Source organism: Neodiprion lecontei, chromosome 1, assembly GCF_021901455.1.
Source record: "Neodiprion lecontei isolate iyNeoLeco1 chromosome 1, iyNeoLeco1.1, whole genome shotgun sequence".
NCBI classification, from domain to species: Eukaryota; Metazoa; Arthropoda; class Insecta; order Hymenoptera; family Diprionidae; genus Neodiprion; species Neodiprion lecontei.
Window position 1 is genome coordinate 24,594,182 of NC_060260.1, and position 14,269 is coordinate 24,608,450.

A 14,269-nucleotide genomic window follows, 5' to 3' on the forward strand; every position below is an offset into this window, starting at 1 on the left:
TAGAAATTTTCAGATCGCTGGGAAAGACGGATGGAAAATCATCCGCTCGGTCGATCTGACCTGTCAGATTTAGTATCAGAGAACGTTGCGTATCACGCGTTATTATACAATACTGTCTGACTAATAAACGGGCCAACTGTTAGATCTGTCGTAATGTAATGCTGCCGAACAGCAGCAACGAAATCGCGGTGCTTTTCATCCATCAAATCCACTGGTCTGTACCGTCGTCAGTTGCCACTTTGTTAATCAAAATAAATGAACTAGCTGTGTTTGGGATTGTGAACAGAATAAGGTTCCCGAGCTTTGAATAGCTATTACGTTTACACCCGGATTCAACGCGAGGTTGAAGTTACTGACGTTATCGTAACGAAATATTTGGGCAAAAATTACTATTTTCCTCTTTTTGCGATTACTCTGAAGAAACAAAGATTTAAAAATATCATTATGATTTGTTTTACTCCGGTTCACTGAATTCCAATCAATTCCAATATTGCAAAATCACGGATTTCCTCGGCATGAATCGTTACGATAACTTTACTAACTTCAACGCGATGGTTCAACCGTGTATTCCCAGATTCGGAAAAACGAATAGTTATCAGAAATCCGATAATGGTAAAAAAAAGCCAAATTCACCCCCAAGCTGGGCGAACAATTGAAGAGCAAAACTAAATGTCAACGATTGTTTTTACAGCAAGAGATAAGATGGGAATGGATGGAAAAAAAAATTCAGCGCATGTTCTCAGACGAAATGTCAAACGCGGTAGATTTTATAATGCCAACACGATTCTTTTATTTCTCATGCAAAACGGGCTTCGCTTATTAGTGACATTTTACGACCGTTTCCAACTGTCAACTCTTTACCGCCGAGTCAAAGGGAACGCTGAAGAGTGTACACGAAATATCTATTAATGAGGTGTCTTCGGATACACACGAGGACGCTTTACGAACGGACACCTTGTTAGCAAAGATGGACAGTCGTTTTATGTTTGAGAGACCTCGTTTTTCCTACGAACCGACGAAGTGAGAGAAAAAATAATGACCCATCTCCCGCGTCGCGTAGAAGAAAAAAAGGGGAGACGTAACATTTGTCACATTGACAAATCCCTTTTGTACCTTCGAACGAATCGTCTTGTTTCATTTTAATCGTACGGTAGAATTGCAGGGACGAACTTCGGGGATAGTTTATTTTTTCCTGACACGTAATTACGTGTGATATCGGCTACGAGTAGCTACGACTAGAATAGACGGTCTGTAGCGGTATGAAAATTAATTAAGAGCTTGGCGTCACGGTGAACTTTGAATTAGACGGTAACTACATATAGAACGACGACGAGCGTAATTATTTGCGCACGGTTCAAGGAATGCAGAGTGAAGAAAAGAACGTTCAAAGCAATAAAAGTACCGGCCGATAGACGCGACTTAAGACCAGACAGATATTAATACGCTACTCTAACTCTGTGAAAAATTATCAGTAAGAAAAATGTTCCCGATTTGTGTACACGCAACTTTTACATAATTACTCCATTAGTTTGACGTTTTGTTTTTTCAGCTTTTACTTGTAGTCCTTATTTTTTAAATTCTTCGTTTTTCTTTTCTTTATTTTTTATTTTCTATCAATCTTAACGCTGTGTCGCAACAACCTGCACGGATACTTTAACCGAAATAGATTCACTTACGTGCATACCTGTCCGCCACCAGATATGTATACGTGTTTTTAATGCAAGATGAAACGATAGGCTCGCTCACCGTTAAATGGTGGCAATTAAATTTACATACCAAGACGGTGTGTCCGTACTCATGATCGGTCAGTGAGAGTTGAACAGCAGCTAATTCATTGGAAATAATATCACGTGATACTGTGATAACTGCGCAGATACTTTTTCTTCACACTTTTCACCCCATTTTTCGTGGATCACGAAGGACAGAAGAAATCTCGAGAGAAAGGCACATTTGGATTAAAATACTTTTGTTCAACTCGCGGTAACAGCTGGCCGAATATTAGTCAGTTTATTAGACCAGATTGATCGGTGCAGACGAGGATCGAGCTACGGCTGAAACGACCACTTGAGATGGTTCTTCAGTGACTCTGGAGTCAACGAAACATCATTTTGAATAATGGTATAATTTACGTTAAGGTTGTTGGAATAATGCACGAGAATAAAATTCATAAATTTTAAAAACATCTTGAAAGATAGTTTATTATAATTTTATTAACAAGATTCGGTCCATAGTTTGCCATTTGACTATCATTGTCACTGGATACAATTAATGGCGAGTGTATAGTTCCGTTATTTTCATACATATAAATGGATTACGTATAATGGATTTCTTTAAATCAAAAATGAACGTTTTATTCTTCATTTTGTTTTTATCATTAATAAATCAATCCAGATTATGTGAAAAAAAGATTCGCGACATTCAAATTCCGTACCATATTATCGGATCCCGAGTGCAACATTTGTAACTTATACACCATCGTGTTTAGGCTTAAAAATCTTTTCAAAACAGTCGCAACGTCTCTCTTTCAACGTATCACTTGAACGATGATTATTCCAACAACCATTATCTCGTTTCTTGTCAAGGTCTATGGATTTTATAAACTAATTGTAATAGCATTTCCGTCGAAAAAAGTTTGACCGGACACAAGCTCTATGTTAAAAAATCCAATTTTAGAAAAGCTCGTTTTCGCGTTTTTGGCCGGTAATCCGGTCCGATATTCAACAAGTAGATTCACTTCTTTCCTTTTAACAATCGGTCCAAGTCTCATAAACGGCTAAGGTGTTTCGATTGACTAACAATAAATAACCACCTTAATCAGTCCAGCTTCTCTCGCGGTAACGCTTTGCTTTGATCAACACGCTCACTGAGTTCTGACTAACTGAACCTATTTTTATTAAATTATCGCTCTTGAAACTCGGATAATTTCTTATTTCACACGGAACGCATTATGCGTGCAAAATTTCTCGGTACGAGATCATATAAATAATAACGATAAAAGTTGCCTGTGCGGGATTAATTACACGATACAAAAACAAGACCGTTGTCAAACAAACTTGTTATTCACATTGAAAAGCCACTCAAAAGTTAATTTATATGTACATGGTAGTATTATACAGTCTATTCAAACCGCTTCTGACTTCTTCGCAAAATCAATACGCTGTGAAAAATCTTGAAGACAATAAATGAAAATTATCAGATTTTACCGGTAACAATAAGTTATTAGAATTTGGTTTGCCGATTCAAAATACTGGCTTTCGCGAAATCGTCTCCCTATATCAGTATAGTATGGAAAAATTCTCTTAGTACATTATTTCAGTTACCTTGCACGAAGGTTTTACTTATGTTTCAATGTCGAATGATCGCGATAGCGTGATTTTTGTACCGTTAAGCAGTATAACAGTTGTTTTAAAATTTTTACGACTAATTGACTGTCGGACTACAAAAAATGTCAAAACCAATCCAAAATTGGATACGGTATTGGTTTCAATACCAATAGTAAGCCACTAACCAACGAGTGTAGTCATGATATAACTGACGAGGAGGAGAGGTTGAAGTTCCGATTTTTCGAAAGGTTCCGAAAGCACCTAACTCCAAATTATTTGGTGGTGAAACTTGAAGTAAAGAATCAAACTGTTACGAAATAGCAAAGTTTCGAATGGTCGGAAACCCGACGACTCAAAGTTCCGAAATGCCGGATTTCAAAAATTCAAGTTACGATAGAGCAAAGTATCGACATCAGAGTTCCGAAAACTAAAATGTCGACAGAGTAAAATTCTGTAAATTAAAATACACTTACAGAGCGTAGTTTACTCAAAAAATGGTTGTAAAAAATCAGGACAAAATTTTTCAAATTCGGAATTCAACCCCGCCCCCTTTAAGTTGGCAACTGTCCTAAACTGGAACATTGCCTTTCCCAAAAAGTTTCCAACGCGTACTGATCGAAACAAGAATACTGACTGAAAATTAATCGGAACATCCCATGCACGTACGTAAAACTAACAAAAAAAAAAAACTAAAAAAACTGAAAAAACACACACAAACAAAGCGCAAACACGACACAAAATTTCTCACTCTCCTTATCAACCCCTCGTGCGGTGATGAATTTACCTAACTATAAGTTCGAACAGCTCGAACTGGTCGAAGACTTTGCAGTAAAGATGAAGCACCCTTACGCAGGCCCATCGCATCCCGGGCCAGGGGGCCAGACTGAGGTCGAGACCGTCCTCTAGGGGGCATTTTCCAATGGTGAGACCGCGCCTGAGTTCGGCTCCCGACAAAGTTGGGTACCGGTGCTTCCGGTCCAGCATCGGATTCCTTCTTCCCCGATTAGCTTCGCTCTGTACTCCCATCAGGCCGCGTTTAATCTCGGCACCGGATAGCGTCGGATACCGTTCCTTCCTGTCGAGAGAATTGGCCTTCCGGTAAAGGTCCTTTTCCGGTACAGAAGGACACCTCGTCCGCATTTCCTGGAGCTTTTGGTGATGCTGCTGGAGCTGCGGTGGACTCGTCGGTCTCTTCGGCTCCGGAATCCTGACGCGGATACCCTGGGGTTCAGCTCCAGGGGATGGCACGCAGTATACCCGGACCTCCGTCTTGGCCCCATCCGGCGTTGGTCCCTTGGGACTCATCTTCGCACCTGCCGGATCTGCCACGAGGATTGGCGTCGTATGACGCCGGCGCAGTCGACCGTTCAGGGTGAAATTTTAACCCTGTCACTCACCATTTTTACACCACTATCGATAGTCAGTCGTAGATAGTTAGTTTTGGGGCACAATTTAATTCGATTTTTCAGTCTCGAGTTTCACATTTTGTTTTCATTTATTTTGGATTCATGTGTCTTCACTTCGACGATTACACGTCAATTGATCGTTTTTAATAACGTTCGGTATCGATCGTTGGTTACAGGCAGAGTCCTCGATAATTTTCGTTTGATTTAATGTCGGTCTGAAATATCATCGCAGGTCGTTATTTTCAGGTGGCGAAAGTACGCGGTGTACACACGCAAAATGGTATAATTTAAATTCGAGCTAGCAGGTTTATTTATCTGTTTGAACATTAATTGAGATAACCGGGTAAACGAGAAGGTCCGAATCGGGTCTTGTTCACCTAGAAATGGCGTGAAGCTACCGTTTACAAATTACGCATACACAATTTGACTTCACTGAATGTGGTATAATTCACATGCCGCATTATAACCCCGACGATTTGTCCATGTATTCTCGGTTTATCACCGTCGCAAGGACGATGTTTTACTCATTGTTGCTCGTATCTCTAACCAGTTACTATTTCGTCTTGCAAAATCGTAGGAGATGTAACAAAAACCCGTCGCACCCTGGGTGATACGAAATTTAGGTGAAACCGAACGCGGTAAAGGAACGAGGTAAGTACGAGGAGAGAAGTGAACGCGAGGATGAAGAGCGAACGCACCGATGTGGAAACGAGTATAAGAGGTTGGTGGGTATATTCTGGTAACATGGGTACCCTGAACGAGTGGCTGGTAGTGAAGAGGAACGGCGGCGTGGCGCATTCCGCGGCATCGTGATCGTTATGTCAGGGTTAAGCGAATAAAATTGGAGTGCTCGACGTTGTAGCTTTGAGATAAGTCTGATATATCCGACAATAGAGATAAGGCCAAAAGAAGCCCGACTCTTGCTGACCCGCTACCTATACGTGACCCCCTTCATCAATGGGGTCATATCTGGCATGCGTCTGGCTGTCTGTAAAGCTGTGTGTTGTAGGTACCCATCGTTATACTGAGTCACTTCTATCGGGGCCAAGTTGAAACGCTCCTTTCGAGAACATTCGTTTCTTCTTCGTCGCGATGGAATGCAGCTCACAATTGGGACAAGTTGAAGAATGTGTCGATTTACAGCCAGCGATGACCACGAGTATTAGGTGTGTTTCACGAACCTTCCTCTCATTCGGTCGAAGGTGCTCTTTGAAGCAGCGTTTTACAAACTCGACGCAATTAAGCCGATACACGCGTTATTCAGCTCTCGACGAAGTATAATTCTATAACCATTCATCGCGATCCTGGCATCAAACCGAGTATATTCAAATGACGAATCCTCCTACGTACTTCTCTTTACACGCAGGGCACAGAATATTCAAATTGGCACTTGAGGCTGCCGTTTTATTTTCAGATTTGTTAGTCACAGAGGCCGAGTTTGTCGAATTGTGGATATGCGTCTAACCATTTAACGACAAAGGTTGACCTCCGAGCCATTACGATAAAAAAACAAGCTTACCAATCTTAGCCTGCATTTACTGACTACTTTGAGGTATCAATTGTATCTCTGTAATCCGAAAGCATTGCCAGGTTCCGGTTGATTAATACAATTTCCGAATAAACTGACGACGAACATCGGAACAACGGGCTATACGTGAAACAATGCTGCCAGAAATACCGACTTTGTTATACAATCATCTACAGATTATTATCGACCTTGCAATACCGTCAACCCTGAGCCAGTACAAGAACAAAACGAAACTCGCGCCGGTTTGGCAATTCGGCTGTACAAGTATTTTCTGACAGCCGTCTAGCGAAGACCTCGGTGTCTACAGCAAATTGACCATTTCACAGTTTATTACTGTTATTAGAGTTCATTTAGACGTCACTCGCCAGTCCAATCTCTCTTGCGGAGTTTGACCCTATACTGGACAAAATGAGGAAACTCGACCGCAAACTCAGCATCACTTTTGGCACGTCGCTTGACGTTTAACGTAATTCATCAGACGACACAGTTGAAAAAACAAATAGACGAAGCTAAGGCGACAGTCTTCTATGATAACTCTGACGATAACGGTCTCGAAAATTTCAGTTCAGTCCATCATGGCCGCAATATTTGCACATTCTGACGTTTGAACATCCAGGTGTGACTCTGCCTATGCTTTTCCACTGAAGAAGCTTTCGTGGGTTGGAAATGTAAATAGGGATGATCCTGCAGCTGACGTGTTTCAGTCCCACGAAAGAAGAAAGCAAGCCTCCTCTCCCTTATTGACTTTGAACTATTACGCGTTAGTGAATTAGAAATGTGTACCTTGCATACGCGATCAGGTGTAGACCGTATATTCCAGTGGCACAAGGTTCGCCTGTGTCTTGCGGTACTCAAAGAACCAATCAGAGTTGGTAAATAAGTTTAAATCGATCGTGGCCACCATACCATGATGTACCAAAGCCCGAAGGCTTCTGCGACTCTTTGAGGTTTATGTTTGCGGGTAGTATAGATCAGAGAAGCATCGACTAATGGCTATTAATTAGATAAATGCTTCGCGTACCAAGAGGCATATAATGGTCATCGTTTAAAATAGCCGCATGGATAAAACGCAATTTCATACGGTTATTCTATTCTCGTCTGGATTTTATTATATAATAAGATATAGACGCACAAGGTGTTCGGTCATACCTACGCAACTCGCGGTTGTTTTATCCTCATATTTTCGAGCTCGACCGATATATTTCGAAAAAAATTAAACGGGTTACTCAATGGAGGTCTATATACTCTCTGAATTTATTTACTGCAATCATCTCTTACCGGTGATGCTGTTCCAAACATTATAATGGCGAACAATATACACGCCTGACAGAATTTCGTGGGTGTTGATCCACTAAATATTCAGCAATGAAAGTCAGTGATGAGTATCGCATTTTGGCACATACATGTACACACACATATATATATATATATATACCGATATCAGTATATGCTTCGCACCAACGGTAAAAAAATAAAAAAGCAAGATGAAAATATAAACAAAGGAGAAATTTACCCCAGCCAACAACCTTAACGCTTTGAAGTGCAGAAAAAAGAATGATGGATCGAACCGCAAAGGCGATCGGACGTTTTCCGTCGTCGAACGTTATACACTCGCGGTAAATATGCAAAAGCCTTGTCGAGAAACAGAGGTAATCAGACAATTTCGGAGAAAAAAAAAAACTATTTTCAAGAGTCCTGTCGAATACTCTTCGTCATTTTCGTACAGCAAAAGCTGAAAGTCGTGGTAGTTTTCAAACAGCGAAAGTATTGGGTACTCGGTTTCACGTAAATTAAAAAAAATCTGCATAATACTTGGCAAGAAAGGATTGGAAAAAAGGGAAAAGAAGGAGGAACTTCACTCGAACTAATTATAAAGGTTCTAATATGTAAAGCTAAACGATATTCGTGTATATACCAGAATATACCTATGTATAATACGCATGAGTTATACACATACCCTGATTATTTGAAGAATTACGCGTTTTTTAGGTTAATATAAGAATTTTAAACGAGCGAGAACTTCGAGACTCAACGGGCAGCAAGACGAGAATATATGATCGGGTCTTGTAGAGAAAAAAAAAGGAGAAAAACAATTCGGAAGATTTAAGGAGACGTTTTTAATTGCTGCAGCGCTTCCAATTACGGGATTTCTGCCATAAGTGCAGACTGTCGAGACTATTTAATTTATTTAGCATTTCAGATTAACGCTGATTTATACATAATCTCTGGGTGATACGACGCAGGTGACGTTTATGGATATATCAGAAAGACACCGGCTTTTGATATTTTCTGTCGGCGAACAAAATTATCACGTTAACACTCCTCGAACGGATTTACGATTTACTTACATGGATTTATACCTAATTCGTCACCCTCGATTCGTTGGAAAACAAAAAAAAATTTGTTTTTCAGTATTGTTTGTAAAAAGAAAAACAAACTCAACAATGTTTTTCAATATTCGTTAGAAGATTTTATAAACAATTCTCGCATATACTCCGATGTGTCAATAGTGTCAAATTTTCTATTGACACGATGAAAAAGGTCCGTTCCAAAATACCGAAAACTGTATCCGTACTAAACTGTACGCAACATTATTTCGGAAGAAAGTTAAACGGTTTCCGTAAATTTATTTTCCTTCAAAATTTCTAATGACCCAATATTTCTACACACGTTGCCTCGTCTAATTCAATATTTACAACAGACTCCCTTCAGGAAAGAAATTATTGAACTTTAAGGTAAGGCGACTTTACGATGGTCGGGGTCGAAACTTTTGTTTATTCTATAAAATGAATCACACACGGAGCCTTGATTTCCTATCGAAGCTGTGGCACGCGAGCTGCTCAGACAACACAAACAAATGTTGTGACGTAACGAACTCCCGTGTTCCCCGCTGGGTACTTATGTACATACACACATGTGTGTAATAGATACATCCGTGTAACGTGCAGAACGCCGAGGTTAGAAAATAGAAAAATGAATGAAGGTGTAACGTACGGGGGCTTGGGAAACATTTTCTTGTAAATTTTAGAGCCAACTTAGCGTCGAGCTTTCAAAGCGTCGAAATATTTTCCTGAAGCGCAAATCTCAGCTTATGCAGGATAAGAACATTTGGAGATGAAATGATTGATCGTTCGGGAAAGAAAATGGGCATGTGTTTGTTGTTTGATTAGATCGAATGGTGCTCAGAAATAAGTAGATACCTAATGCATTTCGAGCGAGTCCAACGACCTGGTAAAAACAAACATACGTATACAATTATCGTATCACGTTTTCCCGTAATCGTAATGTGATTCTTTTCACCTGTTGTCATGAAAGCATGACGCATTCCAATATGAATGTCTCAAAAGTACGAAGGGAACGAAGAATTTCGTTACTGTTATCGAAACGGCTCATATGATTTTGCGACAATAAGCAGAGAAGAAAAAAAGAAATTTGAAACGCAGTTGGATGAGCGAAACGTATCTTCGACCATCTGGTTTATCCGTATAACAGCTTATTCAGATAAGCGTTTGAACAAAAAATGGTGAAATTACCGTTTATAAGGTGTCAATGAAGTTATTCTAACGCGTGTCATTCAAACATGAAAATAAAGGAAACGTGAATGAAACCATGTTAAATCACCAAATCTAGATAATTATAACAATATCTAAAGAGATCAGACTATTTGTTAAGATACGCAAGTTTATTTTTTGCAATGTGAACCTATGTATACTGATTTTTGGAGTCTCGTTTGCTTTTCCACAAAATTTGTTTCCGAAAAGAATGAAAATCGGAATAACAATACATGCACTTGGAATTAAAAAAAAAAAAAAAATGTGCAACGACGTGATTTCGGCCAAATTGTTTAACCATTTGAATTCAGGGTTGTTCTTATTCTTTTCTCCTTTATGCGAATCGGATGTTGTTTCAATCGAGATCGTTTTGTTTCGTAACCTTATATTTCTTCTTTTTGGCTCTACGCGTTTTCGACGAGACTGTACATCCGACTGTACGTCGAAAAGCCAGCGTGTAATCTGACAAAATCGACTTGGAATATACACAAAGCCACACAGTGTACTGTACTATGTATATACCTTTCAGCGTGAAAATAAACAAATGGAAATAACACTATTCAATTATCAAAAAAAAAAATCTAAGCGAAATCGCGAAAACCGGAAGGCAAATATACCGAGTATAAATTGGCGAGAAACGAAGAGAGTGCAGGTTGTACAGGGAATAAGCGAACGCGGTATTCATTAGGTTCACGTTCCTGAGCTGTGGCTCTGTTGTCAGTGACAACTTTATCGCGTTGTCGGCTTTACGTGAATTGGAAAATAAGCGGCGAGGCGTGATGTATGGATTAATTATTACCGCGGCAGCTTATAACGCGTGTTCAACTTGACAGTAGGCGAAAGGGAAATTTTATATTTTCTCTCTTTACTTCTACCCTCCGTATTTTTTTTTTCTGCCTAATTTTTTCCCCTGTAACACATAATTCACACGTTACAGAACATGTTGCGCTTGTTGTGTAGAATAAAAAAGCATTATATCAGTACTTTTCATCGACTACAGATACACAGGCTCTTCTTTGTTGCACTCCGAGGTTTTGCAAATAGAGCGAGAGAGAGAGAGAGAGAGGGAGAGAGAGAGGGACGAAAAAAATTCTTTGACGTAATAACAAATCTCTAATTCTGGTGTAACACAAGCACGGATTGTACGTATTTCCGTCATTGATAATTTTCCCACAATTTCCCGTGCGTCGCGGTGAAACGCCGGTTTAAAAAATGAATCAGCACATATTGCAGGATAAAGGAATCGAAAAAACGTCTTTGAAATAATCTCTCAAGACACTGGCCGTTCTTTTATGCGTCGGAAAATCGCCCATTTTAGTGAACAAACGCGTGAAAATGAAAAAAAGAAGTTATCCTTTAAACATTACTCATCGCCTCTAAGCAGCGTCTCTCGTTTATCCCGTACTACACCCGATACGTACATACGTCTGGAATTACATTACATATTAATTGTATTCGTTTTGCACCTTCCTATACGTCGACAATTATGGGCGCAAAATATCTTGAAACACACACGCGTATAATAACCGGTGAACGATATAACTGTTCGTCTATTTGCGACGGCTGAGTTCCAATTAACATAGTCATCCAGATTATAATATATTACCTACGTATAATACAACAGTTACGAGGGAAGTATGAAAAAAGATCAAAGAAAAAAAAAAAAGAAAAGAAATTCAAGATGCATTCCAGAGCCGTGAGACCGTCCGCGGAACGTTACTTTTTAGAAAATTGAAGAAAAAAGAAATTCTTTCTTTCTTCTTTTCATTTATCGTGAAAAAATATATTGTATATTTCATCCAACGATAGAACGCGCAGTTGTGCAAATATCTTCGTCATCGTCGTCAAAACCTGCATCACGTACGAAACCGTTTATCGGTTGATTTTTATAATCGATGAATACTTTAATATATTATATTATATTCGTTGAGAGATTAGTCCGCGAGTATAATATATGTAATATAAATTTGGTTATTGTAAACAAACTCGTTAATCGTCAGTGCTCGAGATATAAATTTGCGAGTAACCGACAGATTTTCTTCTTTCCTTTTTTACTCGTCGTAAGTCAAAGTTAAACGGCTTATAGATACATTTATCCCATATTCTGATCGAAAGAAACGATGTACGCGTATTAATGAACAACAAAAAAAAAAAGAAAATCGTAATTACAACACATTCGAAAGTGTCAACGTCTCGATAAAAGAGAATATATAATATAAAATGCGCACGGTCATGAACATTCCAAAGTAAAAATAACGAGGCAGGTTAATCTTGACCGAAAATAACGAAACGGCGAGAATAAAATAAATTGTTACAAGCGTAAGGTAAAAGAGACGACCGCACAAACCCGAGAGGAGAACAAACTGTCACCACTTCACTTGTTAGCTTACAAGCTGTACAAATGGTTTCATCCGCGAGAAAACGAGGATACTAGTTAGGTGTACGTAACTTAAACGAATGCGAATGTCGCGTCGCGTCCCCGACGTCAGTTTTGCACGAAGAAATTATTTTTAGCGTTCGCACTTCACTCTCAATATTCCGCCGCTGGTCGTTATCGGTATTAAGGGCAGAGAGGATAGTCGTCGTTCTGTCACTTTTTTCCCGAGGCCTAGGAGGTGGGTGCGCGTCGGGAGTGCATCCGCAGTAAAGGCATCGTTCAAACTGGCGCCATGAAGCGCGGCGATCGTCGGCGCCGCTCGGCGAGCATCGGAGTCACTCGGCTGCGCAGCCGTGGAATATTCGCGGGCGAAAAACGGCGCGCGATACGAATGCTGATTTCGTTTTTCTCCTTTCGGCGTTGACGGAATAACTTGAGGATATTGTTATTACACGGGAGCACACGCGACACGAACGCGTGTGATCGTTTCGATAAAAAAATACAACGCGGTTCGATTTGACGGGGTTTATCTACTTGCTGAGAGATCGTAGGGCTCGGGATTCTTTCCTGATTTCACGAAAGAGACTGGAAATATAATACCTACTTGATTTGTTTTTGTATTTTTATTGCGATGGGGTTTTCGTAACTTGGTGAACTTTTTTACATTTCAAATGTATTGAACCTAGATTTTTTTTTTTTTTTGTTCTGGCGTTGAAGGAATAATTTTTAGACGATCGTCCTTGGGAAAATTTTCGTGACCAGTACTCGGTGGGTAGGTGGGTCTGGGTCTACGTTATCAGCGCAAGCTGTTTAACGTACAATCCCATAAGACATACAAGACCCCGTTAGGGTAAACGGCTTCAACAGTATTCAGTCGACGTCTCTGGAATTGTTCACTCGACGAAGCTGTAGCTAGCAGTCAGGGTTCGCAACCAAGCACGTCAAACTTTTTTAAAATAGAAGACTGCAGTTCAATTTTATTCTCATACTTCTATAAAACTATTAAGAGTTCAAGGTGTATTTCTCAAAATTTTGATTTTCGAATTTCCATACCTTGTTAGAATGAATATTAGAACTTTTAGAAGTTATTAATTTACTAGTCGGAATTCACATAGTGAGTCAAAGGAATTTCACTGACCGTTATAATAATTTTTGAAACAACTAAGAATCATTGAAGATCATTGCAATCGCGTGATAAAGATGAAAATCATTAAAACCGTTGGATTTCAATTTATTTACATACTACTGATTTTTATCCACCATTTCTGCTTGCATCGATTTTCAATGATTTCTCAGTAGCCTGGGTGATGTACTCTGGGATTCTATCCTATTCGGAAATCACTGCAAATCGCTCAGAACGTTCAAAAATCAATGGAAATCACATGATTGTACTGTAGAAATCACTCAAAATCAATGCTAATAAATTTGAATCATTCATTTGATTTCCAACTGAATGCCCCCTCGATTTGTCTCCTCGTTATTTCTTTTCATTTTATTTCTTTGTGGATCGCAAAACTTGCGATTAGCTGCAAGTTTAAAATTGTACGTCATCTTTTGCGTGATACTCCTTAAATAATTTCACATCGTCACCTTCAGTATTCGCCGGAGAACAAAATCAAGCAAGAAAAACAGAATTTTTTCACACGCTGCAGACACGTGATAATTTTTCCGTGAGAACGAATAATATGTATGTATAGATATATGCAGAGTTGGTAGATAGATTTACATGAAAGAAGAAGGATGCGCGAAAAGTTCATTCGTAATTGTTTTATCCATATTTTTATGTAATAACTTTGAGACGGGGACCCGATGTGACGCAAATGTATTATATGTTGTTTTTCTTTCATCTATTGTATTATTCACAGTACATACGTACGTGTATTATCTTATTTCTTTCGATGCCATTATTGTAGCGAATCTACGTCACTGTATACGCAGATTCAACACGACGTATGAATCATGTTAACGATTCGATTTGCGATAACGAGTGTCAATAAATTTGCCAGTGAGACATTTAATCGGTATTCGAAATTGAAACATTGTTTTGTTCTTAGAATATCCGCTTCTATTAGCAAATAACATGT

General features: G+C 39.3%; 1 protein-coding gene across 8 annotated transcripts in view; it reads right to left on the bottom strand.

The window, feature by feature from the left end:
- LOC107223904 (four and a half LIM domains protein 2) overlaps positions 1 to 14,269 on the bottom strand; it is a 142,906-nt gene that overhangs the window by 51,830 nt on the left and 76,807 nt on the right. Inside the window, exon 1 of one of the 8 annotated variants that reach the window (XM_015663751.2) lies at positions 4,108 to 4,925. The exons of the other annotated variants lie outside the window; for them this stretch is intronic. Within the exon in view, the coding sequence (XP_015519237.1) occupies positions 4,108 to 4,628 (521 nt within the window). The 5' untranslated portion in view covers positions 4,629 to 4,925. Of the gene's footprint in view, positions 1 to 4,107; positions 4,926 to 14,269 lie in introns of those variants that run through there. 8 annotated transcript variants of the gene reach the window in all.